The sequence below is a fragment of the Staurois parvus genome, unplaced genomic scaffold (genome assembly GCF_062004578.1).
Source record: "Staurois parvus isolate SC_StPar_1 unplaced genomic scaffold, SC_StPar_1.0 ptg000064l, whole genome shotgun sequence".
Taxonomy (NCBI): domain Eukaryota; kingdom Metazoa; phylum Chordata; class Amphibia; order Anura; family Ranidae; genus Staurois; species Staurois parvus.
The window spans coordinates 6,997,964-7,023,791 of NW_028317860.1; the positions used below are offsets into that span (position 1 = coordinate 6,997,964).

The 25,828-nt window shown below is 45.2% G+C and overlaps 1 protein-coding gene across 3 annotated transcripts in view; it reads left to right on the top strand.

Annotated features, from left to right (window-relative positions):
• Nucleotides 1–25,828, top strand: part of AKAP11 (A-kinase anchoring protein 11) — a 102,829-nt gene that overhangs the window by 39,678 nt on the left and 37,323 nt on the right. For all 3 annotated transcript variants that reach the window (XM_089668824.1, XM_089668823.1, XM_089668825.1), the window contains 4 exons: nt 3,205–3,315; nt 13,997–14,044; nt 16,934–17,059; nt 17,756–18,017. In XM_089668824.1, coding sequence (XP_089524950.1) covers nt 3,205–3,315; nt 13,997–14,044; nt 16,934–17,059; nt 17,756–18,017 — 547 coding nt within the window. The remainder of the gene's footprint in view (nt 1–3,204; nt 3,316–13,996; nt 14,045–16,933; nt 17,060–17,755; nt 18,018–25,828) is intronic.

Sequence of the window (25,828 nt, forward strand, 5' to 3'; positions counted from 1 at the left end):
AGGAGGAACTGTGCAGAGCGTGACGTCATCTCACCGCCGGAGCCACGAGGAGGCCCGGCGGCCATCATAACTGGGGTCAGTACTGCTGTATATGTCTTTATATGGTGTATAACATGCATACTGCCCTGTTGCTTTTTTAAATAAACATTTTTATGAAGTACCTGGCTGACCATAAGGGGACCCCCTGGATCTGACTAAAGATTCTGTGATGACCTTCCGTGAGGGAGATGCCTGGCTACCTAACCTCTGATGTACCCATTGCCTGTGATGCATGATCACACATGTGCATAACCCATGCGTTTCCGGTGAGTGCGCATTTCTGACAGAGTGAAGGCCGTGGGAATCCGTATTTCTACAGTGTACTATTGTGGACACTTGATTATCACCTTATTGACTCTTCATCTTACTTAGCGCTGCACTCTGTTGTTTTAAATTTATTGTTTATGTTTGAGGCATTTTGGTTGCCTAAAGTGTTCTAGCTGCTGATATTTATGAGAGCGCTCACTATCTTTTATATTAGGTATCTATACCATTACTGCATTACATACCACCATTACTAGTAAAAAAAAAATTCCAGTATCTATACTGGAATTTTTTATTTGTAAAGGCAGTGATCAGCGGCATTATAGCGGGACTGTGGTGGGCATTCTGACACCAATACAGTGATCAGTGCTAAAAAAAAAAAAAAGCACTGACACTGTGCTAAAGGCACTTGGCAGGAAGGGGTTAACGTGAGGGGTGATCGAAGGGTTAACCGTGTGCTGGGAGTGTTTTACTGAGGGGCGGTGTGTTAGTGCTTCACTGTTCTGTGCACAGCCATCCACAGCAGTGTGCCAGAGCCGACAGGGAGGAGGACTGTTCATAAACAAAGCAGTCCTCCTCCCATTTGGAGATGCTTGGTAATCACCGGGGGCCGGCGGGGAATCACCGTCCAGGACCCGGTGATTCACAGCCGTGGCCGCGAATGGTGGCGCGGGTAAGGTGCGCGCGCCCCCTACCCAGAAATACAATATCATGTGTGTATATATACATGATTTTGCGCACCCCTGCCGCCCTGCAGCAGTATTTCTGTCATAGGGCGATCGGGATGTGGTTAATGCTTTTGCCTACACACAGAAGAAAATGGTGAAAACAGGAAGTGGCTGGAGTTGCTCTATACAAGCAGGAAGTGGCTGGAGCTGCTCTGTACAAGCAGGAAGTGTCTGGAGATTCTCTGTACAAGCAGGAAGTGTCTGGAGATTCTCTGTACAAGCAGGAAGTGTCTGGAGCTGCTCTGTACAAGCAGGAAGTGTCTGGAGCTGCTCTGTACAAGCAGGAAGTGCCTGGAGCTGCTCTGTACAAGCAGGAAGTGCCTGGAGCTGCTCTGTACAAGCAGGAAGTGCCTGGAGCTGCTCTGTACAAGCAGGAAGTGCCTGGAGCTGCTCTGTACAAGCAGGAAGTGCCTGGAGCTGCTCTGTACAAGCAGGAAGTGCCTGGAGCTGCTCTGTACAAGCAGGAAGTGCCTGGAGCTGCTCTGTACAAGCAGGAAGTGTCTGAAGCTGCTCTGTACAAGCAGGAAGTGTCTGGAGCTGCTCTGTCCTAATTCTTTATCATTTCCCAGTACATTCTGGGATACAGAAAGCTCCACTGCTTCTCCCCCAGTGCCCAGCTACCACTTTATGAAATGCTTCACTAACATGGGTATTATGGGTGCTGTTATGTGTCATTACAGAGCTTTACCATCAAAATTTAATGAAGGTGGCTGACAAGCATTCATGCCTCATGAAAGGGAAATTCAGCTTAATTTTTAACTAGGAACTGCAGCAGCCACCTCCTGGTTGTACAGAGCAACACCATTTGCTTCTGTGTGCAGCCAGCAATACTGACGGTGGTAGGCAGGAGCATAGGCACTGAGAATTATTGTCCGTGGCAAAGCTATTTGATCTGGACAATGCCAAGTGTAAAAGAGATCAAAGTATATGAATCCATCTTGTAGAGAATTCACTAGAATATCTGCTATCACACCACAAGCTAACCATGCCTCAAAGTAGATCATTTCCTCTACATCACTTCCCCTTTAACATCTTGACACCAGCAGTATGCATTTACATGCGGCCACGCGGCAGGAGGACCCTTACGCTGAGCGGCCAAATATATGCAGCCCTGTTAAAACAACTTACCTTGCTGAGAGCACTCTCCCTGCATGCTCTCCGCACAGTAGCCGGTGGAGTTTGGTAAGCTCCCAGTGCATACTTGTGTTTGGGAGCTTTCTGATCATGTGACCGCTGTCCCTCCTAGCTTTTTAAACGCTTAAAGGGCCGAGAGCGGTCGGTGCGAAGGGGTTAAGCACTAGAAAAGCAACACTTACATGGGCATTTATCAAGCATTCTTGAAGAGTTTTCAATTCTTCAAAAAAACACAACGAAAAACATCAGAAATGCTATAGGTGCGTTAATGAGCATTGCTTCATTCTTTATAATCAACACATGTGAACGAGCCCTAACCTTTCAGTCCTAGTATTACCTAATTCAAAGAGATTCTGTCATCAAAACAAAAAGGAATCTGCTTTGGTATAAAGTTGCACATGTCTACAGCAGCCATTAAACCCCTTCTCTCGGAGCCAACACCCAGGCTCTTCTTCCAGGCTGAATTCAAACACTTATGATTAGTTTGAAGCGCTAAACCCTTCCTCTACATGTTCTGATTGGTCCACCAATATCAGCCTTACTTGCCCAATAGGAATATACAGAAGGTAGGAATGCTCACAGCCATGTCATTCTTTCACAGAGATCAGTAAATGAATGAACTACAAGTCCCGTCTGCCACTTCAGTAGATGGACTTGTAGTTTTCAAAGGAAAACAAGTACTGTGACTTGTAGTCCACTGATGTCCGCACTTGTAGTCCACTGATGCTTTCTCCAGCCCTCCAACAGAAAGTCTATGATATGGACAGAGAAGAAGAAACTCCAGGTGCCTGGAATTACACTGGCGAGCCACTGTTTGTGGGTGCAATGCTCCTGTGAAAAATGTAAACACGCTTCTTCTTTTCTTTTTTTTGCTAAATTATGTGAAATTATTAGTAGGTAAACTTGGCCTTTTAAGGACTTTCCGATGCTTGTTCTGCTTTAAAGTGAACAGCAGCTTATCTGAATAATCCGATGATTTTCAGCTGTCTGTGTGTGCTTGTGTGGTTACTTGTTTCACTTCCGCTTTTTTCTTTTCCAGAATATCAGCGAGGGGCTGCTGAGTTCTATGAAATCAGTACTTCAAAGTAGGAAAGAGCTGTGTTCTGTCACAGACTGTCTGAAGAGTGGCAACAAAAAGGATTTCATTGAGGTCAGTTTTTTCCACTGCTAACAGTTCAGTTCTTTGTATTTGTTGCATAGTGTTACCACAACACTACACAGTACATTGCATTACTACGGAGATCCAAAGCCTTTGTCAGCTTGTGAGCTCCATCTCTATAGAACATGATTGTGAGCCATGTGAACAAAATAATATAAACCACTGTGACAAGCATATTTGTGTACGTAGGTGTTCTGACAGTTTGATACAGGCTTCTTGCTCAACTGCTGCTACAGTGAATGTAATCTGTATGAGCATCCTGAGCTGGACTATTTTTTCTTCTTCTTTGTTGTATTCTGAAAATATGGGAAATCAGCTGCTTTGGAAATGAGGTTTTACACAGTTATGGCCACCCAGGCTCCAGGCCATTGCATTGTTTAGCTTCTATACCTTGTAAATGGTGTGAACTTTTCAACTAAGAAATTGGAGGAAGTGTATTCTTAGCATACTGCTTGTTAACCGGTAATACTATTGTCTAAGCTTGCTGGATTCCTTTAGCTAAACGACATTTAAAGAACATTAGAGTATTATTTACATCTAAACTGGTAGCACAACCTAACCCTAGTTTCATTTTAGAAACCCATCCTTTAATCAAAACAAAAACTAAGCAAATTATAATTTTAAAAAAATGTGAACAAGCACGATTGCTATCATTACATTTTTCATAGAGAACAGCAGAAGTGTGGGTTCTATTAACTGGGGTGAATGTAGAATAGTTGCAGATGCAGTCTGTAAAGTGGCGGTGAGCAGAGAATGATGAGGCGGCGTAGTGCCAGTGAGTGCAGAAGTGCACATCAGTGCAGTGGTAGTGAGTGCAAAACTGCACATCGGTGAAATGGCGACAAATGCAGAGGTATACGTCTGCACAGCTGGAAGGAGGGCATAAATGCTTGGCCATGCAGCGGCGGTGAGTGCAGAAGTGAGCGTGGCCATGCAGCGGCGGTGAGTGCAGAAGTGAGCGTGGCCATGCAGCGGTGGTGAGTGCAGAAGTGGGCGGCCATGCAGCGGTGGTGAGTGCAGAAGTGCACGGCCATGCAGCGGTGGTGAGTGCAGAAGTGCGCGGCCATGCAGCGGTGGTGAGTGCAGAAGTGCGCGGCCATGCAGCGGTGGTGAGTGCAGAAGTGCGCGGCCATGCAGCGGCGGTGAGTGCAGAAGTGAGCGTGGCCATGCAGCGGCGGTGAGTGCAGAAGTGAGCGTGGCCATGCAGCGGCGGTGAGTGCAGAAGTGAGCGTGGCCATGCAGCGGCGGTGAGTGCAGAAGTGAGCGTGGCCATGCAGCGGCGGTGAGTGCAGAAGTGAGCGTGGCCATGCAGCGGCGGTGAGTGCAGAAGTGCGCGGCCATGCAGCGGTAGTGAGTGCAGAAGTGCGCGGCCATGCAGCGGTAGTGAGTGCAGAAGTGCGCGGCCATGCAGCGGTGGTGAGTGCAGAAGTGCGCGGTCATGCAGCGGTGGTGAGTGCAGAAGTGCGCGGCCATGCAGCGGTGGTGAGTGCAGAAGTGCGCGGCCATGCAGCGGTGGTGAGTGCAGAAGTGCGCGGCCATGCAGCGGTGGTGAGTGCAGAAGTGCGCGGCCATGCAGCGGTGGTGAGTGCAGAAGTGCGCGGCCATGCAGCGGTGGTGAGTGCAGAAGTGCGCGGCCATGCAGCGGTGGTGAGTGCAGAAGTGCGCGGCCATGCAGCGGTGGTGAGTGCAGAAGTGCGCGGCCATGCAGCGGTGGTGAGTGCAGAAGTGCGCGGCCATGCAGCGGTGGTGAGTGCAGAAGTGCGCGGCCATGCAGCGGTGGTGAGTGCAGAAGTGCGCGGCCATGCAGCGGTGGTGAGTGCAGAAGTGCGCGGCCATGCAGCGGTGGTGAGTGCAGAAGTGCGCGGCCATGCAGCGGTGGTGAGTGCAGAAGTGCGCGGCCATGCAGCGGTGGTGAGTGCAGAAGTGCGCGGCCATGCAGCGGTGGTGAGTGCAGAAGTGCGCGGCCATGCAGCGGTGGTGAGTGCAGAAGTGCGCGGCCATGCAGCGGTGGTGAGTGCAGAAGTGCGCGGCCATGCAGCGGTGGTGAGTGCAGAAGTGCGCGGCCATGCAGCGGTGGTGAGTGCAGAAGTGCGCGGCCATGCAGCGGTGGTGAGTGCAGAAGTGCGCGGCCATGCAGCGGTGGTGAGTGCAGAAGTGCGCGGCCATGCAGCGGTGGTGAGTGCAGAAGTGCTCGGCCATGCAGCGGTGATGAGTTCAGAAGTGCTCGGCCATGCAGCGGTGATGAGTTCAGAAGTGCTCGGCCATGCAGCGGTGATGAGTTCAGAAGTGCGCGGCCATGCAGCGGTGGTGAGTGCAGAAGTGCGCGGCCATGCAGCGGTGGTGAGTGCAGAAGTGCGCGGCCATGCAGCGGTGGTGAGTGCAGAAGTGCGCGGCCATGCAGCGGTGGTGAGTGCAGAAGTGCGCGGCCATGCAGCGGTGGTGAGTGCAGAAGTGCGCGGCCATGCAGCGGTGGTGAGTGCAGAAGTGCGCGGCCATGCAGCGGTGGTGAGTGCAGAAGTGCGCGGCCATGCAGCGGTGGTGAGTGCAGAAGTGCTCGGCCATGCAGCGGTGATGAGTTCAGAAGTGCTCGGCCATGCAGCGGTGATGAGTTCAGAAGTGCTCGGCCATGCAGCGGTGATGAGTTCAGAAGTGCGCGGCCATGCAGCGGTGGTGAGTTCAGAAGTGCGCGGCCATGCAGCGGTGGTGAGTTCAGAAGTGCGTGGCCATGCAATGGTGGTGAGTTCAGAAGTGCGCGGCCATGCAGCGGTGGTGAGTTCAGAAGTGCGCGGCCATGCAGCGGTGGTGAGTTCAAAAGTGCGCGGCCATGCAGCGGTGATGAGTTCAAAAGTGCGCGGCCATGCAGCGATGATGAGTTCAGAAGTGTGCGGCCATGCAGTGGTGATGAGTTCAGAAATGAGCGTGGCCATGCAGCGGTGGTGAGTGCAGACGTTCGCGGCCATGCGGTGGCGGGGAGTGCAGAAGTGCGTGGTCATTCGGGGGGGGGGGGGTGAGTACAGAAGCGCGTGGCCATGCAGTGGTGGTGAGTGCAGAAGTGCGCGACCATACAGCGGCTGGGAGTGCAGAAGTTCGCGGCCATGCAGTGGCGGGGAGTGCAGAAGTGCGTGGTCATTCGGGGGGGTGAGTACAGAAGCACGTGGCCATGCAGCGGTGGTGAGTGCAGAAGTGCGCGACCATACAGCGGCTGGGAGTGCAGAAGTTCGCGGCCATGCAGTGGTGGGGAGTGCAGAAGTGTGTGATCATTCGGGGGGGGGGGGGTGAGTACAGAAGCACGTGGCCATGCTGCGGTGGTGAGTGCAGAAGTGCACACCCATGCAGTAAGCATATCAGTGCAGTGGCTGTGAATGAAGAAATCTACAATTGCAGTGGTGGTGAGTGTAGAATAGGGCATCTGTACAGTGGGAATGTCTGTTCATGAAAACAGTTGACACTGCAGCTTCTAGGGACCCAGGCTATCAGCCTCATGCAGCTGCTCCTCAGTAGATAAGCCTTAATGGAAATTTACTGAAGCACAAAGCACAGACATATTGATGAACATAGCTAATGCCCTGAAGTATTTTGCAGTGTCAGGTGACTGATCGTGGCTGTAAGTGCATATGTATGCATGGGTGGTGTGGTGGCAAGTTAAAATGCCAGCATTGGTACAGTGAGCATATCATTGCACTGATGGACGGTGATAAAGTGCCTGTTCATTGACTGGGATGAGTACAAAAGTGAGCACTGGTGCAGTGGTAGACAATAGGGTAGAAGTATTCTTTGATGCTGTGGCAACAAATGCAGAAATATGCATTGGTGCAGTAGGCAGCATGTATATGAGTGGCAGAGAGTGAAGAGGTACACATCGGGAAAATGTGATAAAACCTAAAATTGCAGTGCATGTGTGTGTGCATGTGTGTGCGTGTGTGCGTACGCGCATGTGCATGTGTGTCCGCTCGCTTGTGTGGCTGATGTTGCAGCAAGTGCAGAAGTGTGTGGGGGCATGTAAGGCTCTGAGATCAAGTATGTTGCTGAAGATGGGTCACCTGGAAGGTTACGTAGCAAGTTTATAGACTGCATGTCCAGTATGGCAGCACACCGATGTGCGTATGACCAGTGCAAGTCTTTTGAATCATCTTCTCAATCTTCACAATAATTAACCACTTCAATACCGGGCACTTTTACCCCCTTCCTGCCCAGGCCATTTTTCAGGTTTCAGCGCTCTCACACTTTGAATGACAATTGCGCGGTCATACAACATTGTACCTAAACTCAAATTTTATAATTTGCTTCACAAAACTAGAGCTTTCTTTTGGTGGTATTTAATCACCACTGGGGTTTTTATTTTTTGCTAAATTAACAAAAAAAAGACCGTAAATTTTGAAAAAAAACACGTTTTTCTTTGTTTCTGTTATAAAAGTTTGCAAATAAATAATTGTTCTTCATAAATTTAGGCCGAGATGTATTCTGCTACATGTCTTTGGTGAAAATAACCCAAATTAGGATGTATTTTTTAGTTTGTAGGAAAGTTATAGAGTTCACAAACTATGGGATAGATCTGAATATTGATCAATCCTGAAGTACTGACAGCCAGTCTAATTTCTTGAGGTCCAAGAATGTCAGAACAGTACAGATATCCCCCAAATGACCCCTTTTTGCGAAGTAGACAATCCGACGTACTTCATAAGAGGCATTGCGAGTTTTTTGAAGTTGTGTGTTTTTTGTCATTTTTCAGAAAATGAAAACATTTTAAAAATTTTCACTATTTTTTTTTTTTTTTTACATACTGTCACCAGTGCAGTACAGCGTCGTCATATAACTGGCATGGTGGTGATCAGGGACACTGACTGGTGACAATATGGAAAAAAAAACAAAACGTATTTTTCGCTCCATAAGACGCACTTTTTTCCCCCAAAAATGGGGGGAAAATGTCAGTGCGTCTTATGGAGCGAATATGGAGCGGCCGGTCCGGTCGTCCACCACCGTCGTGTCAGAATACAGGGCTGGCCGCTCAGCTCTGCAGCGAGACCTTACCTGTTTCTCTATCCAGCGCCGCGCTGTCTTCCCGGCTTCTGTAGTGTGGGCGCTCGGCTTGACAACCGGGTGCCCAGTGCGCATGAGCGAGAAGTGGTGCGCTTTGTGAATGGTAAGGCGGCACCTGGGACACATGACAGGTCCCAGAAGCCGCCGGACCAATCACAAAGCGCACCACTTCTCGCTCATGCGCACTGGGCACCCGGCTGTCAAGCCAAGCGCCCACACTACAGAAGCCGGGAAGACAGCACGGCGCTGGATAGAGGATTAGGTAAGGTCCCACTGCAGAGCGGACACTAACCAAAAAACAACTCCGCGGAAGTAAGCGCGGGTACTGTACCTGCTCCCCCCCTCCCCAAAGGTCAGCAGTCATCTCCTGTACTGTCTGCAGTCTCTGGTCATCTCCTGTGCTGTCCGCAGTCTTTGGTCATCTCCTGTGCTGTCCGCAGTCTCTGGTCATCTCCTGTGCTGTGCGCAGTCTCTGGTCATCTCCTGTGCTGTCCGCAGTCTCTGGTCATCTCCTGTGCTGTCCGCAGTCTCTGGTCATCTCCTGTGCTGTCCGCAGTCTCTGGTCATCTCCTGTGCTGTCCGCTGTCTCTGGTCATCTCCTGTGCTGTCCGCAGTCTCTGGTCATCTCCTGTGCTGTCCGCAGTCTCTGGTCATCTCTTGTACTGTGTCCGCAGTCTGACCATCTCCTGTACTGTGTCCGCAGTCTCTGGTCATCTCCTGTACTGTGTCCGCAGTCTCTGGCCATCTCCTGTACTGTGTCCGCAGTCTCTGGCCATCTCCTGTACTGTGTCCGCAGTCTCTGGCCATCTCCTGTACTGTGTCCGCAGTCTCTGGCCATCTCCTGTACTGTGTCCGCAGTCTCTGGCCATCTCCTGTACTGTGTCCGCAGTCTCTGGCCATCTCCTGTACTGTGTCCGCAGTCTCTGGCCATCTCCTGTACTGTGTCCGCAGTCTCTGGCCATCTCCTGTACTGTGTCCGCAGTCTCTGGCCATCTCCTGTACTGTGTCCGCAGTCTCTGGCCATCTCCTGTACTGTGTCCGCAGTCTCTGGCCATCTCCTGTACTGTGTCCGCAGTCTCTGGCCATCTCCTGTACTACGTCCGCAGTCTCTGGCCATCTCCTGTACTACGTCCGCAGTCTCTGGTCATCTCCTGTACTACGTCCGCAGTCTCTGGTCATCTCCTGTACTACGTCCGCAGTCTCTGGTCATCTCCTGTACTACGTCCGCAGTCTCTGGTCATCTCCTGTACTACGTCCGCAGTCTCTGGTCATCTCCTGTACTACGTCCGCAGTCTCTGGTCATCTCCTGTACTACGTCCGCAGTCTCTGGTCATCTCCTGTACTACGTCCGCAGTCTCTGGTCATCTCCTGTACTACGTCCGCAGTCTCTGGCCAACTCCTGTACTGTGTCCGCAGTCTCTGGCCATCTCCTGTACTGTGTCCGCAGTCTCTGGCCATCTCCTGTACTGTGTCCGCAGTCTCTGGCCATCTCCTGTACTACGTCCGCAGTCTCTGGCCATCTCCTGTACTACGTCCGCAGTCTCTGGCCATCTCCTGTACTACGTCCGCAGTCTCTGGCCATCTCCTGTACTACGTCCGCAGTCTCTGGTCATCTCCTGTACTACGTCCGCAGTCTCTGGTCATCTCCTGTACTACGTCCGCAGTCTCTGGTCATCTCCTGTACTACGTCCGCAGTCTCTGGTCATCTCCTGTACTACGTCCGCAGTCTCTGGTCATCTCCTGTACTACGTCCGCAGTCTCTGGTCATCTCCTGTACTACGTCCGCAGTCTCTGGTCATCTCCTGTACTACGTCCGCAGTCTCTGGTCATCTCCTGTACTACGTCCGCAGTCTCTGGTCATCTCCTGTACTACGTCCGCAGTCTCTGGTCATCTCCTGTACTACGTCCGCAGTCTCTGGTCATCTCCTGTACTACGTCCGCAGTCTCTGGTCATCTCCTGTACTACGTCCGCAGTCTCTGGTCATCTCCTGTACTACGTCCGCAGTCTCTGGTCATCTCCTGTACTACGTCCGCAGTCTCTGGTCATCTCCTGTACTACGTCCGCAGTCTCTGGTCATCTCCTGTACTACGTCCGCAGTCTCTGGTCATCTCCTGTACTACGTCCGCAGTCTCTGGTCATCTCCTGTACTACGTCCGCAGTCTTTGGTCATCTCCTGTACTACGTCCGCAGTCTCTGGTCATCTCCTGTACTGTGTCTGCAGTCCATTGGTTTCGAAAAATACGGTATATAATTTTTTTTGTTATTTTTAATTAACATTTTTTTCTTTTTTTAGGATTTTTATTTTCATATTTCGCTATGACCAAAGTAGTACAATGTTACCATAGTAACATTGTACTACTTTGGGGAAGTGATCAGTATTTTTTTTTTATATACACAATTTGCTTATAGCAAAGAATTACTTTGCTATAAGCAAGCATTTACCTGAATGACATCAATTCATTCAGGGTTTTTTGTTTTTTTTTGTGCTTAGCTGAGATCTGGCCACGGCTAATCACATGACACAGCTGAGCTGTGATTGGCCCAGCTTGTGCATGTGATTGCTGTGACCATTCACAGCTAGACACACTAGTATACAATGGATGGCATGAATGAGCCATCCTTTGTATACAACTGTCATGTGACCTGCTGTGATTGGTCATAGCAGGTCACATGTTACCGGCAACGGGGCCGGTACTCAGATCTGTCATCCGTCGTGTCCGAGGTATGCGGCCGGTGACAGATCGCGCCGCTGTGCGGCTCTGCAGGCACGCAAACTGTGCATGCCCGAAAGGACGCCATATGGCGTCCACCCAGAACGGTGAGGGTTTTTGCCGGTCGCCATTTGGCCATAGTCAGGGCGGGAACCTGTTAAAAAAAATTGAGCCTCATCTGAACCCATAGAGAATTCAGGGCTGTGCATTAACATGGATTGCTATAGACAGTACAGTCACTATTTCATGCGTGAGTGTACCTCCTTCCACAAGTGATGTCACCCCCACAAAGCTAATTGTGAGTCCGACATGTCCCTGGTGAGAATTCTGTCCTGTCTGCTGCCATTATCTGTTAAAGAGTATGTCCAGCTAAATTGTTTTTTGTTTTGTTTTTTTAGTTTTTTGTTTTTACTGCTACTCAGGACACTAAAAGACAGATTTCCCCTCAAGTCCTGTCCTGCTGACATATAACCAGACAGGAAGTGATGGGAACTCTCCAACAGTAACAATGACAGGAATTAAAAAAAAAAAAAAAAAAAAAGATCTTTTGTAGAGTAGGGGAAGGCTAGAACCCCTATGGTCACATTTTTAGTTCTGGAGTTTTCCCTCCTTTCCTGCTGACAACATCAGATGGGAAGTGAGGGGAAATTTCCAACAACCCAAACTGAAATAAAAAATACTTTTGTTTAGTCAAGAAGGGAAAGGCCAGAGCACCCTGTCAGATTGCTACTTCTGTCCATGCCCAGGTTTTGTTTTTTCCTTTTTTGTTTCACTGACACCGTAAATGAGAAACAAAAGGCCCCTGGATAGCAGGAAGAATTCAACATTAGTTCTAATAATTAATTCTATCCAAGACTAGATTAAATAAAGTTTTGGCCTAGAATACATGTTTATAATACTTATAGTGAGTTTTAAAATTTAAATGTCTAAAAAAAAAAAACAAAAACCATACAGTGCTTTAATTGTGTCTCTAGATGGAGCTCTAAACTTGCGTCACGCCTCACTGAATGTGAAAAATGGTAAATGTGCTACACAGTACTATCTGCCACACAGCAACTCATACCGAACTATTTCCAGATATTTATGACAAAGTATGTGCAGCCCGAATCCTTTATTTTTATATTTTGGATAGAGTATGTAAATAATAGAACTCTTGTCGTGTTTTCATTGCTGCCTATGTCTCTGCTGGGGAGACTTGGGCCTTGCTCACATGGGCGTAAATCCAGGTTTGACAAATTTGCTTTGAACCTAGAAGCCAAGGAAAAAAGTTATGTGTTAGTTTTGTTTTACCACTTGCTTAATGGGCACTTTTACTCCCTTCCTGCCCTTCCCAATTCTTAGCTTTCAGCGCTGTCACACTTTAAATGACAATTGTGCAGTCATGGAACACTGTACCCATATGAATTTTTTTCACACCGATAGAGATTTCTTTTGGCGCTATTTAATAACTACTAGATTTTTTTATTTTTTTCTAAACAAAAAAGTTTGATCATTTTTAAATAAAAAAACCCTTTTCTTCATTTCTGTTATAATATTTTTCAAATAAGTAATTTTCCTTCTTTACTGATGTGCATTAATGAGGCTACACTGATGGGCACTGATAAGGTGGCACTGATGGTCACTGATTTGCTGCACTGTTAATCAAGGCACTGATGATCAGTGTCCTAATTATCAGTGTAAATGTCCCCTGTCACAGGATAGCCAGTTGTTGGCTGACAGCGCAGAGGAAAGGAAATGCTTATACCCAGCATTTGTTTACATGTGATCAGCTGTGATTGGACACAGCTGATCACATGGCAAAGGGCCGCTATGATTGGCCCTTTACCTTGATTTGTGATCAGCTGTATCACATGGGGTGCATGGGGGTAGGGTGGGGATTTTGGGGGGACATCAATAGATGCCCTCCAGGAACTGGACAAATGCATTGTAGCCATCTTTCGGCTATAGCACAGTCGGCAAGTGGGAGGTGGATGCGAACAGATGACAAAAGCCCAGGCGCCAGGATGCTATTTCTAGTCGCCGTGGTGACCTGGTGTCTGGGATTTGTCGAGCCTTGCCATAAAGAAGCATACACCCATTTGAGATTCATGTTTGCCTGTATGGGGATGTACAGATGTTCCATGCATCCCCATGTAGTCCCATTTATGTCATTCGGGCTGCAGCAGCTGCATGGACACAGCTATTTGGGTGCACCACCCCTAATGCAGTCAGATTGGGAGCAGTGGTTATATCCATGCTACTACTGCATCCCAATTGACATGAACGGGCCTCTCTGCACGGAGATGTACAAACACCTGTTGATCCCCGTACAGGCAGACACAGCCATCACCCAGACAAACTCTTAAGTACACCTGTGTGAACAAGGTCTTATCCTCTCTACTTTTTTCTGGTGGGCATTGTCACTGTGACAGAGAGTGATGCTGAATGCAAAATGTTAATGAAATGAATGGAAAGGCAACATCAGTAAGTACTTATTGTAAACCTTTTATTTACACATACAGCCTGAAAGTGTTTCTTGAGGAGTGTCTCTTTAACAACAGATAATTTTAAAGGCACTGCACATATTTGCTACAATATAAAAAAGTCTGTCCATCACCACCTGTAATTTCTTGGGTGTGTTGACTGCTTTGAGAAAAATAGTATGGCTAATATACTATAAATTATGATTTTCAGTATAGAACTTATTTTTCTTTCACTATGTGGTCTGATGTTATTCATAACATTTCTGGGCTGGTTATTTTTTCTAGCAGTGCAGCAAATTCAGACTTTCAGCTTTTAACGATCACATTATGTTGTGGCGACTTTATAGCCATCTTAGGTATTTGTGAACACCAGAAACTCTCGTGTTTTTCTTAATAGTGGCCACAACATTTGGCCTATGAAACTGTCCTGTTTAAAGTAATTCATAATTATTCTTTTACAGATAACATTTCTTGGGCTTTCTAGAGAGCATGGAATAAGAAACATTCAGGTATTACTTGATGTTGGGTTTAATTGTGTTGTGTTTGCTTTTTTAAAACCTTATGTATTATCCCAAACTACTCCACCATGAACAACAACAAATTTCTAGACGTTTAAAATGAGTAAAAAGCGAGAGCTGGTAAATTACTTAAAATACTAAAATAATGTACCGTATTTTCCGGCGTATAAGACGACCCCCTACTTTTCCTGTTAAAATGTAGTGTTTGGGCTATACTCGTCGTATAAGACTACCCCTCTTCCAATGCACACCAGTGGGAAGAATCGTGCCCCATCATTGGTGTCAGTGGGAGGAATAGTGTCCCATCATTGGTATTAGTGGGAGGAATAGTGCCCCATCATTGGTGTCAGTGGGAGGAATAGTGTCCCATCATTGGTATTAGTGGGAGGAATAGTGCCCCATCATTGGTATCAGTGGGAGGATTAGTGCCCCATCATTGGTGTCAGTAGGAGGAAAAGTGCCCCATCATTGGTATCAATAGGAGGAATAGTGCCCCATCATTGGTATCAATAGGAGGAATAGTGCCCCATCATTGGTATCAATAGGAGGAATAGTGCCCCATCATTGGTATCAATAGGAGGAATAGTGCCCCATCATTGGTATCAATAGGAGGAATAGTGCCCCATCATTGGTATCAATAGGAGGAATAGTGCCCCATCATTGGTATTAGTGGGAGGAATAGCACCCCATCATTGGTGTCAGTGGGAGGAATGGCGCCCCGTCATTGGTGTCAGTGGGAGGAATTGTGCCCCATCATTGGTATCAGTGGCAGGAATAGTGCCCCATCATTGGTATCAGTGGGGGGAATCGTGCCCCATCATTGGTATCAGTGGGAGGCATAGTGCCCCATCATTGGTATCAGGGGGAGGCATAGTGCCCCATCATTGGTATCAGTGGGAGGCATAGTGCCCCATCATTGGTATCAGTGGGAGGCATAGTGCCCCATCATTGGTGTCAGTGGGAGGAATCGTGCCCCATCATTGGTAACAGTGGCAGGAATAGTGCCCCATCATTAGTATCAGTGGGGGGAATCGTGCCCCATCATTGGTATCAGTGGGAGGAATAGTGCCCCATCATTGGTGTCAGTGGGAGGAATAGTGCCCCATCATTGGTGTCAGTGGGAGGAATAGTGCCCCATCATTGGTGTCAGTGGGAGGAATAGTGCCCCATCATTGGTGTCAGTGGGAGGAATAGTGCCCCTTCATTGGTGTCAGTGGGAGGAATAGTGCCCCTTCATTGGTGTCAGTGGGAGGAATAGTGCCCCATCATTGGTGTCAGTGGGAGGAATAGTGCCCCATCATTGGTGTCAGTGGGAGTAATAGTATCCCATCATTGGTGTCAGTGGGGGGTGGAATAGTGCCCCATCATTGGTGTCAGTGGGGGGGAGGAAAAGTGTCCCATCGTTGGTGTCAGTGGGAGGAATATTGCCCCATCATTGGTATCAGTGACACCAATGATGGGGCACTATTCCTCCCACTGACACCAATGACACTTGCTGACCCCTGTTCCAGTATGGTGCTGCTGCAGCCAGCATATATGGTTGCAGCAGCACCTCTGTACGGCACACTTACCGGCCGCTCCTTCAGTCGATTTTCGCTGGGGGTGGCTCGGCTCCGCCTTCTTGCCGGTGATTGGCCGCCTGTGTGCCTTTCCTGAGCTACAGTTCTGGCGGCCAATCACCGGTGAGGAGGCGGAGCCGAGCAGCCGCGCGAGCATCCAGTGGCCGAACTGAATGAAGGAGCAGCCGCGCTTCCTGGGCCGGATCGTCGTGGGACCGGAGCCAGGTAAGAAACAGCAGCCCCTGCCCACCCCTGTACTTAGTGTCCCTTCCGTTGGAAGGGGGGGGGGCGGCGGCTGCACCGTGCCGCCCCCCTCAAAAGTGTCAGCATGCCGTATGCCGGCGTATAAGACGGCCCCCGACTTTTGAGAAGATTTTCAAGGGGTAAAAAGTCGTCTTATACGCTGGAAAATACGGTAAATACAAATCTTAGCTAGCACTCGGTATCGGCAACAGTCCCAAATTTAAATGTTAAAAGTATTAGTGCAGCGCTAATGCTTGTAACAACACTAATGCAACCAAAACTGTTTCAGTATTGGGAAAGTACCTTCCTTAGCACTTAATTTATGTACAGTATATAAGGCATACCTAGGGAATTTTGTAACTCCACTTCCTCATGTTTTTTCTACAGAATTGCTTTTAAGTCTTGGGATTCTGAGATGTTCTCCTCTCACAGTGTTGCAGCTTAAAGATATTGCTAATAGCAGGGGAATATTTTGTGTTTCACTTACGACATCTGAGCTTGGTCTTTGACATTGGACCTGTAGATGGGTCTTGGGTGGTGGTGGAGGATGGATGGGGCTTGATAGCCCTCAATTGGTTGGCTGGTCAATGACACATGTTTAAATTTTGTCTTATGTTGTGTTTTTGGCCACTTTACATGTTACACTTTAGGTATAGAACACAATTTAGTTTTTGGTATGGTCTAGAAATTTCCAAATAGTCTGACCATATATACTGTATGTCATCTGAGATGACAAGAATCAGCTGATGTGTGTCTGCATCCCTTCCCTTCCCTGATTTTGGGAATAAATGGAAATAATCCATGGATATAGGGTTGAAAAAGAGTGGTAGTGATGGTGGGGGCGAATAAGGAATCAGAAGTCAGGAAATTAAAAGGGATGTCTGTTCTATGATGTCTTAGTCTGCATCTGTACAACAATTGAATGGGCCTGAGTGAAAAAAAAATATTTTTGTTTCTCCAAAGGTCTATTTTCTTTTATTTCCTGTTTTTTTTGTTGTTTTTTTTGTAATACATTTGAGAAATGTCTATTCTACTTTTATCTCTTGTAAACTATTAGTATTTATATATTTTTTCATAGGGTGTAACAGCACTTTATGTGGATGTCCCGGAATTGATACAGTCTCCCCATCTGTGCAATTTAAATGAGAATGAAGTTATTTTGATGAACGATGGAAAAGAGACTGCAAAATCTAATGCAGCACAGGTAACACTGGTTGTGTAATGTTGTGAATGAGGAAGAGGTAGCACATTGGTCAGTGTTCTATTTGACAATGACAGGTATACTCAGTGTAGAGAGGGTATGACAAAATTGCATAGTGCTGCTATGTATCATTTGTCCCTGTGCTGATTCTGTGCCTCAAACTGCCATGATCTACTCAGTGCAGATTAAAAAGACTTATGGTCTATAATCCACCGCTCATTAAAAACACAGGTGTGAATTGGGCCTAAAGCTGGTTCAGGATTGGCTAAGAGAACAGATATAATTTTCTCCTTCAGCAGTTTTCAGAATTACCCCACACAATAAAACACAGTGCTACGTACTTGCATATGAACACCAGGATCCAATAGGCCTGCATTTCAGCAAATTATTTAGAAAAATAAATGACTTTAGTTTTAGCACACAATGTGAATACTTTTCCTGTTTTTTTTTTTTTTTAATTCATGCCATGTCTACTTAACACATTAGTTGATTTTGTATGTGCCCTGATCACACCATGGTGTGCAGAAAAACACAGCTCCACAGACATGGTGTAAACAAGCTTTGCTTGGTAGTACTCAATGCATGGATTTTGAGGAGTCCTTTACATTGAATGTAGAACCTTGTATATAGTACTTTGTATGTACTATGTGTGTATATAGTTTGTACAGTATTTTCATTTATTTTGCTTTATTTCTGCAGAATTTTTTTTCCGGCTCTTTATGTATGATGACCTCAGCACCATTTTCACTCTTTAAAAGTGACTTTCTGTATGTCCTGCTGAGCAAGTATTCAGCTGGAGTAATGTATGCAATAGACCAGGACTACTTGAGAATGAATAAAAAGGCAGATCATCATGAAGATGATGACACAAACCATTCGGTCTCATCCATTGAGGATGATTTTGTAACTGCATTTGAACATTTGGATGAAGAGGATCCTGTTAATACAACTGATAGCCGAGGTACTGTATCAACTCTTCATGCTACCTATGTAGGTTGTTAAATCCATGAATACAGATTGTTTTTAGACTGCTGTGTCTACTGAGTTACGTAAGTGTTGTCACACACTGCTCTGATGATATTTCAGGTAAGGTTTCCTGTGCTGCACATTGGATTGCTGATGACTATTACCAAAATAGTTAAATTTTCCTGCATGTCCTTCGCATTCATATTAGGGCTTTTGTTTTGTGTTTGAGATTTATCTAGGTCTTTTAAATCTTGACTTGCTGTCCATAGTTACTGTTAACTTCAATTTGTTAAAAAATAGGTGTTTGTGTCTTTTTATAGACTTTTAATGGTTTCCAAAATCTGTTATTATAAAATTCATGCTCAACAACCTAAGTGAGAAGCCCATGGTTGCTTGGGGTAACCAAGCAAGGGTGGGTTCCAAGGTTCAGAGACTTTAGGCCCTTGAATAATTTTCACTTGAGTTAGACTAATTTAATGTGCAAAATGCATATCTGCTCCTTGTCTTCACAATTCAAGATGGCAGGTTTTGATGGTACAAAAAAGGTATCTTTCAAATTTGTGTATGCCTGGTTTGTGTATGCATTCCAGTCAGCTCAGTATGTCTATAATGCCCGATTGCCATATATACAGGTTGCAGTGAATTTTGTTGCTTTTATTTCTGTACAAAAAAGGTTTACCAGTCTGCAGAAAAGCAACTCCTTACATACTCTTGGAAATCAGCCCTTCTCGTTAATAGCAGAATTGCTAAATGTTATACTGAGCCTGTATCATGGAGTTAGCATTCCACTTCTTCCATCACAGTCATCAATGCCTCTCTAATGTTTGGTATCTGCCCATGAATTTTGCATAATAATGATTAAACTCAACAAATAATTGTTGATATGAGGATGATAGTTGTGGGGAATTACGCTGCAAATATTCAAATCTATAGAAAATGCTACATTTTTTTTCTGCCCATGTGAATGAGCTCTAAATCGCTCTAGTAGCAGCTTTTTGCCCTAGTGCGGTTTTAAAACTGTGACCCGTGTCAGGGACTCCTGCAGTCTCATGGCACTAGAGCTAAAACTAGTGGCACTAGCACTGGAACTGCTGGCTGTCAAACATTAAGCCTGGAAACAGAAACAATTAGCTGCTGGGCTTCTGATGCTTCTACAGATCAGTCCATAGGAGCGCACTGTAGAAGCAAATGTAGTCATATCAGGAGTATAGTAACATCATGGCACTTCTGCCAGTACAGGGACTCCAACTGAGCTATTGCAACTCTCTCCAGCCTCTTCTACAGCAGTCGATCACTACTATAGTGATCTGTTGCTGGCTGATTTTCGCCAGCAATAAACAGCTCTTAGAAGTGATCTGCTGGTGCACAGCTGCATGGGAGGTCTGGATCTGGTCCCCACTGATACTGTGAAGTGAAGCAAAAAGAGCGCATCAACCTTGCGCATTACCTCAGTAATTCAGTGATTTTATTAAATAAAATATATATACTCAAACGAGGATGTAAAACAAGCATGACAGATATTCAAAGGAACTAGGGAGTGTAGAGCCAATGTGAGTCATGTCATGAGGGTAGACTCTCAAAGTGTCCTTATGTGTTTTGAAGGGAGAGCTCTGATGAAGAAGGGTCTCCCTTCCAAATGCGTCAGCTCACTTTGAGAGTCTACCCTCGTGACATGACTCACAATGGCTCTACACTCCCTAGTTCCTTTGAGGATCTGTAACGCTTGTTTTGCATCCTTGTCTGTGAGTATATATATTTTATTAAAATCACTGAATTACTGAGGTAATGCGCAAGGTTGGTGCGCTCTTTCTTTTTACTTCACTTCACAGTATCAGTCGGGCTTCCCCAGCCTTGTTGTAGAGCTGCACATCCTTCCATGCACTGGTGGAATTGTTTTGAGGTTCCTCGATTCCTCCACCCCTGGTTTGAGTCCTAGAGCGCAGGAGGTGTTCTCTTTGTATCTGGTCCCCACTGACCAGAACAACATGGAGAAAAAAAAGGAAATGTGTAAAATGAAATAAATGTAAATACATAAGGCATATAGTGTGTGTGTACAGTATTTCTAAAAAGAAATACAAATATTATATAGGTGGCAACAGTGAGGGTGGATGATCTGACATTGCATTTACTAAATGCATGAACTAAATGTTTATATAAGTGAGTGCAATGTCATACAAGTTTTTAAGTGGTTGTTAACCTGTAAGAAAAAAACAAGATTGCTGTTGTGCCCTTGTCCACCCAACTTAATTTTGTCTTAAACACTTAAGGACCGCCCACCCACAATGCACCTCGGACGTCCTGCTGGTGCAGGTAAAGTAATGTACTGGTGCGTCGCTGCCTTCCAAGAATAAGAAACAGAGATCTGTTAGTAAAAGCAGCACACATTACACATTGTTAGGCATATATTTAACTCCTTGATTGCCCTAGGTGTTCATCCATTTTCAGCCAGTGTCATTAGTACAGTGACCATGTATAGTAGTAGTATCACTGTATTAATGTCATTGGTGATGTCAGTGGTAGTTTGTCAGTTAGTGTCAAACCGCTCTTTACACTATCGCAGTCCCTTTATAAGACGCTGATTGTCACGACCCGCGGTCGCCGCCACCAACAGGCGACAATCGCACGACCGTGACTAACTTTAATACGTCACGCCCACGGCGTCAGACCCCAGACCTTCTCAACAAACTCGTGACCGAAGGACCGGCCGATCTAAAACCGCGGTGTGACGCGCGTAACAAGGCCACATTCAGCTGCACCCAGCACAGCGATTGCCCAGCTAATGGACTACAATCGGTGCCTGCAGCTTAAATGCGCTTGTTACTGGGTCGGGTTAATTACGCAACTAACCCTCTACTGCCACCACCACTTTTGTCGGAGACTGGGAAACTCCCGTTATCAAATATACACTATAATGATTGAAATATTGATCTATATAGCACGGCCCGCGGACCTACTATACAGAGATATACCAAACAGTAGCGTCTCTTCAAAGGCAGGAATTCGTGAATTGCAAGTAAGCGCCTAGAAACAGTTTAACACTTTCGGAAAGAAAGATTTATTACTAAAAGCGTCAGACAGATGCAATAAAATATTTACAAAGAGATGTCACAAAAATAAATATATATATATATATATATATATATATATATATATATATATATATATATATATATATATATATATATATATATAAAGACACAGCAAAGAGATAATTAGGAAAAAGATTACAGGGTTAAGTTACTTGCCCATATGCCTGGGTTTGCAGATCCAAGTTAGCAGGGTAAGTTCTTGATCTCCTTTTGTTACGATGTTGCTGGGAGATCTCTGTGTGTGTCAAAACTCTAACTAACTTGTCTCTCTTAAAAGTCCCTCTCAAAGGGGAGGGGGGCTCTTACTACACGTTTTGGGAGTAGTCAGTGGGAAACTGAATTAACTATAGCTTCATAATACATGACATGAAACATACGGTTGACCTGAGGTATGTTCAACTCTCTTTCAAGTCCGGGAGAGAAGCTATTATCTGTTTTATGATGTGGGGGCTTACACAGTTTTGGGTCAATGCTTCCCAGGACTGCTGGCCCCACCAGGAATGTTTCTCCTGGGCTGACCCCCCACCATCTGTCAGGAGATAACGTTTGCCTCTCAGGAACGGAAAGGGGGGGGGGGGATGTGAGGAATGATTAAGGAATACCTCAAATACAGCAAGTTGAAGGAGAACTCCGCTTCCACTCTGATGAGCAGGTTTGCTACACTGATCACTGCCATTAATAGTATAAAAAAATTCTATATATACAGTGCTGAGTATAAATGAGTACACCCCTTTTGGAAAGGTAAGATTTTAAGCAATATCTCAATGTACACAAGAACAGTTTTCAAAATTTTGACAAAACTGAGTTTTATAGAACATTTGTTTAGCACATTACATGAAAGTAAGGTTAATATTATAACTTAGATGACAAAATCTTCAGTTTTAGTCAAATTAATTGATGCAAAAATGAATACACCCCACAACAAAAACTACTACATCTAGTATTTTGTATGACCTCCATGATATGTAAGGACAGCACCAAGTCTTCTAGGCATGGAATGAACAAGTTGCCGATATATTGCAACATACATCTTTTTCCATTCTTCAAGAACGAAGTTGTTGGATTGGGTTCAGATCAGGAGACATACTTGACCACTGAATCACTTTCACCCTGTTCTTCAGGAAAGTAACAGTGGCTTTAGATGTGTGTTTTGGATCATTGTGATGTTGGAAAAGTGCATGACGACCAAGGGCACGGAGTGATGGTAGCATCTTCTCTTTCAATATAGAGCAGTGCATCTGTGAATTCATGATACCATCAATGAAATGCGGCTTCCCGACACCAGCAGCATTCATGCAGCCCCACAGGAGGACACTGCCACCACAATGTTTCACTGTAGGCACCATGCATTTTTCTTTGTACTCCTCACCTTTGTGACGCCATACAGTTTTGAAGCCATCAGTTCCAAAAACATTTATCTTGGTCTCATTACTCCAGAGTACAGAGTCTCAGTAGTCTTCGTCTTTTTCAACATGGGCCCTGGCAAATTCTAGGCGGGCTTTTTGTGCATATTGCTCATGCACATTCAAGGACGACACCCATGCATGCCATTCCTCTGCAGTATACGCCATATTGCGTCATGGAAAATAATCACCCCAGTTTGGCTGCAGTGAACTTGCTTGGTGATTTTCTTCAACTCTTCTCATCAGGAGGCGCTGCTGTCAAGGTGTTAACTTCCGTGAACGGCCTAGATATCTTTGTGAAATGGTTGCAGTTCCATTTTTGTAAAATTTTTGTATCATTTTTGCTACAGTATATTCGACTGTTAAATAAAGCTTTGCTGACCTTCTTGTAGCCTTCACCGTTTTTGTGCAAAGAAATGTATTTTCTTCCTCAGGCCTTGTGACATTTCTCTTCCATGTGGTGCCATTGCTGACTGCATGAAATGGGAAGGGGTTTTCTTTAAGTAACACCCTTTTATAATCAACTGTCTGCTGGACATCTGTTTAATGAATAATTAGACTCGCCTGTAGTTGAATTCTTGTTAATTAGGATTTTTTCTAAATTTTAGCTTTGCTCTTAAGACTTCCATTGGGGTGTATTCATTTTTGCAACATGGTCTTGAATGAATTTGTTAGGAAAAAGTGTGTGTGTTTGTAGATGCTATATCTTTCATGCAAACCAATCAATATACACGTATTGGGTTTTTTTTTCCACCAAGGACATGTAGAAGAATACATTTTGGCCAAAATTTATGAAGAAATTAGATTTTTGGTTTTCTTTTTGGACAAAATTTTTTTTTTTTTTTCCAAAATGTTTGGTCTGTTTTTTTGTGTGATAAGCAAATATTGAACAATAGTACAAAAACCATGTGTATTCCTGCTTAAATCTTTTGTGTGCTTTTGCGTATTCCTTCCACACTTGTACAGTAATCTATTGTGAAACTTTCTTCTGTGCAGAAGCTTCCTGTAATAATGTTTGGTCACTGCTGCTTCCCCTCTTTCTGCAGGGTTACCAGTCTTTAATCCACCCCCTCCTGTAGATTTTATGCAGGCAGCCTATAGTGGGTGGACATATTTAGTGCCTCCCACAACTCTGATATCTTCACAAACTTTGTGCAGCATAACAATGACTTCGTCATTTGGTGTAAAGTGGAATTGTATCCTTTGTAGGTATTGAAAAATATGTTTAGACTAAAGTATTCATGCCAGGAGTTCAGCTTTAAGTTTCTGCTGATGTATTGGATTTTGTCAGGTTGTCTGCATGCAGAGTCTGGTTTGGGGGAGGGATTCATGAAAATATTATCTGCCCCTACATGTGCACATGTAATCAAAAATGGTGGTGTTCCAGGGGCTGCACTGTTCAGTTCCACAGAAGTTGTGCCAAAACTAACCATATACAGTTAGGTCCATGTATATATGGACACAGGAACAATTTTCACACTTTTGGCTCTGTATGCCACCAGAATAAGTTAAAACAAAACAATCCAACTGAATTTGAAGTGGAGACTTTCAGCTTTAATTCAAGGGGTTGAACATAAATATCAAGTACAAATTTTAGGAACTGCAGTCATTTTTATACACAGTCCCTCCATTTTCAGGGGCTCAAATGTAATTGGACAAATGAATATGATCATAAATAAAATTTTCATTTTTAATATTTTGTTGAGAATCCTTTACTGGCAATAACTGCCTGAGGTCATGGACATTATGAAAGACTGGGTTTTGTCCTTTCTGATGCTTTGCCAGGCTCTAACTGCAGCTGTTTTCAGTTGTTCTTTGTTTGTGGGTCTTTCTGCCTTTAGTTTTGCCTTCAGCAAATGAAATGCATGCTCAATTGGGTTGAGATCAGGTGATTGACTTGGCCATTGCAGAATATTCCACTTATTTTCCTTCAAAAGCTCCTGGGTTGCTTTTGCAGTGTGTTTTGGATCATTGTCCATCTGTACTGTGAAGCGCCGTCCAATCAACTTTGCTGCATTTGGCTGAATCTGGGCTGACAGTATATCTCTAAACACTGCAGAATTCACGCGGCTGCTTCTGTCTTCTGTCACATCATCAATAAACACCAATAACCCAGTGCCACTGGAAGCCATGCATGCCCATGCCATCACACTGCCTCCACCATGTTTTACAGATGAAGTTGTGTGCTTTGGATCATGAGCTGTTCCAAACCTTTTCCACACTTTTTTCTTCTCGTCATTCTGAAACAGATTAATCTTAGTTTCATTCGTCCAAAGAATGCTTTTCCAGAACTGGTCTGGCTTTTTTAGATGTTTTTTGGCAAAAGTCTAATCTGGCTTTACTATTCTTCAGGCTTATAAATGGTTTGCACCTTGTGGTGAACCCTCTGTATTTGCTCTCATGAAGTCTTCTCTTGATTGTAGACTTTGACAATGATACGCCCACCTCCTGGAGAGTGTCCTTCACTTGTCTGGATGTTGTGAATGGGTTTTTCTTCACCATAGAGAGGATCCTGCGATCATCCACCACTGTTGTCTTCCGTGAACATCTATGCCTTTTTATGTTGCTGAGCTCACCAGTGCATTCTTCTTTCCTCAGAATGTACCCAACTGTTGATTTGGTCATTCCTCATGTTGCTGCCATCTCTCTGATGGATTTGTTTCATTTTTGAAGCCTTACAATGGCCTGTTTCACTTGCATGGACAGCTCCTTTGAACGCATGATGTAGGTTCACAGCAATAGATTCCAAATGCAAATACCACACTTAGAATCAACTCCAGACCTTTTTCCTGCTTAATCGATGAAGAAATAACAAAGGAGTAGCCCACACCTGGCCATGAAACCGCTTTTAATTCAATTGTCCAATTACTTTATGTCCCTTGAAAAGGGGGGGATGGCTACTCTTAAGAGCTGTAATTCCCAAACCCTTCCTCCAATTTGGATGTACATACCCTCAAATTTAAACCTGAGTGTGCACTTTCAGCTTATATCCATTATATAACTATAGCTTGAATATGTTTTGGTAAATACTTGAACAAAACTAAAATTGTGCCTGTGTCCAAATATATATGGACGTAAATGTACATTTCCCACCTTCCCTGCATTAGCATAGAATAGAGGGAACTGTAATTTGAAATGTCTTTGAAATACACTGTTATAAAATGTATTTCAAAACCTAATGGTAATAAAAAATATAAATGGAACCAAGGTAATCTTTTTTCTGGAATTATGGCTTATTTTGCAGTCTTTTTAAAGCATCTAGAAAGGCTTACTCCTATATAGTTTGTCATTTTTTTTAACCTGTATGTGCTTGG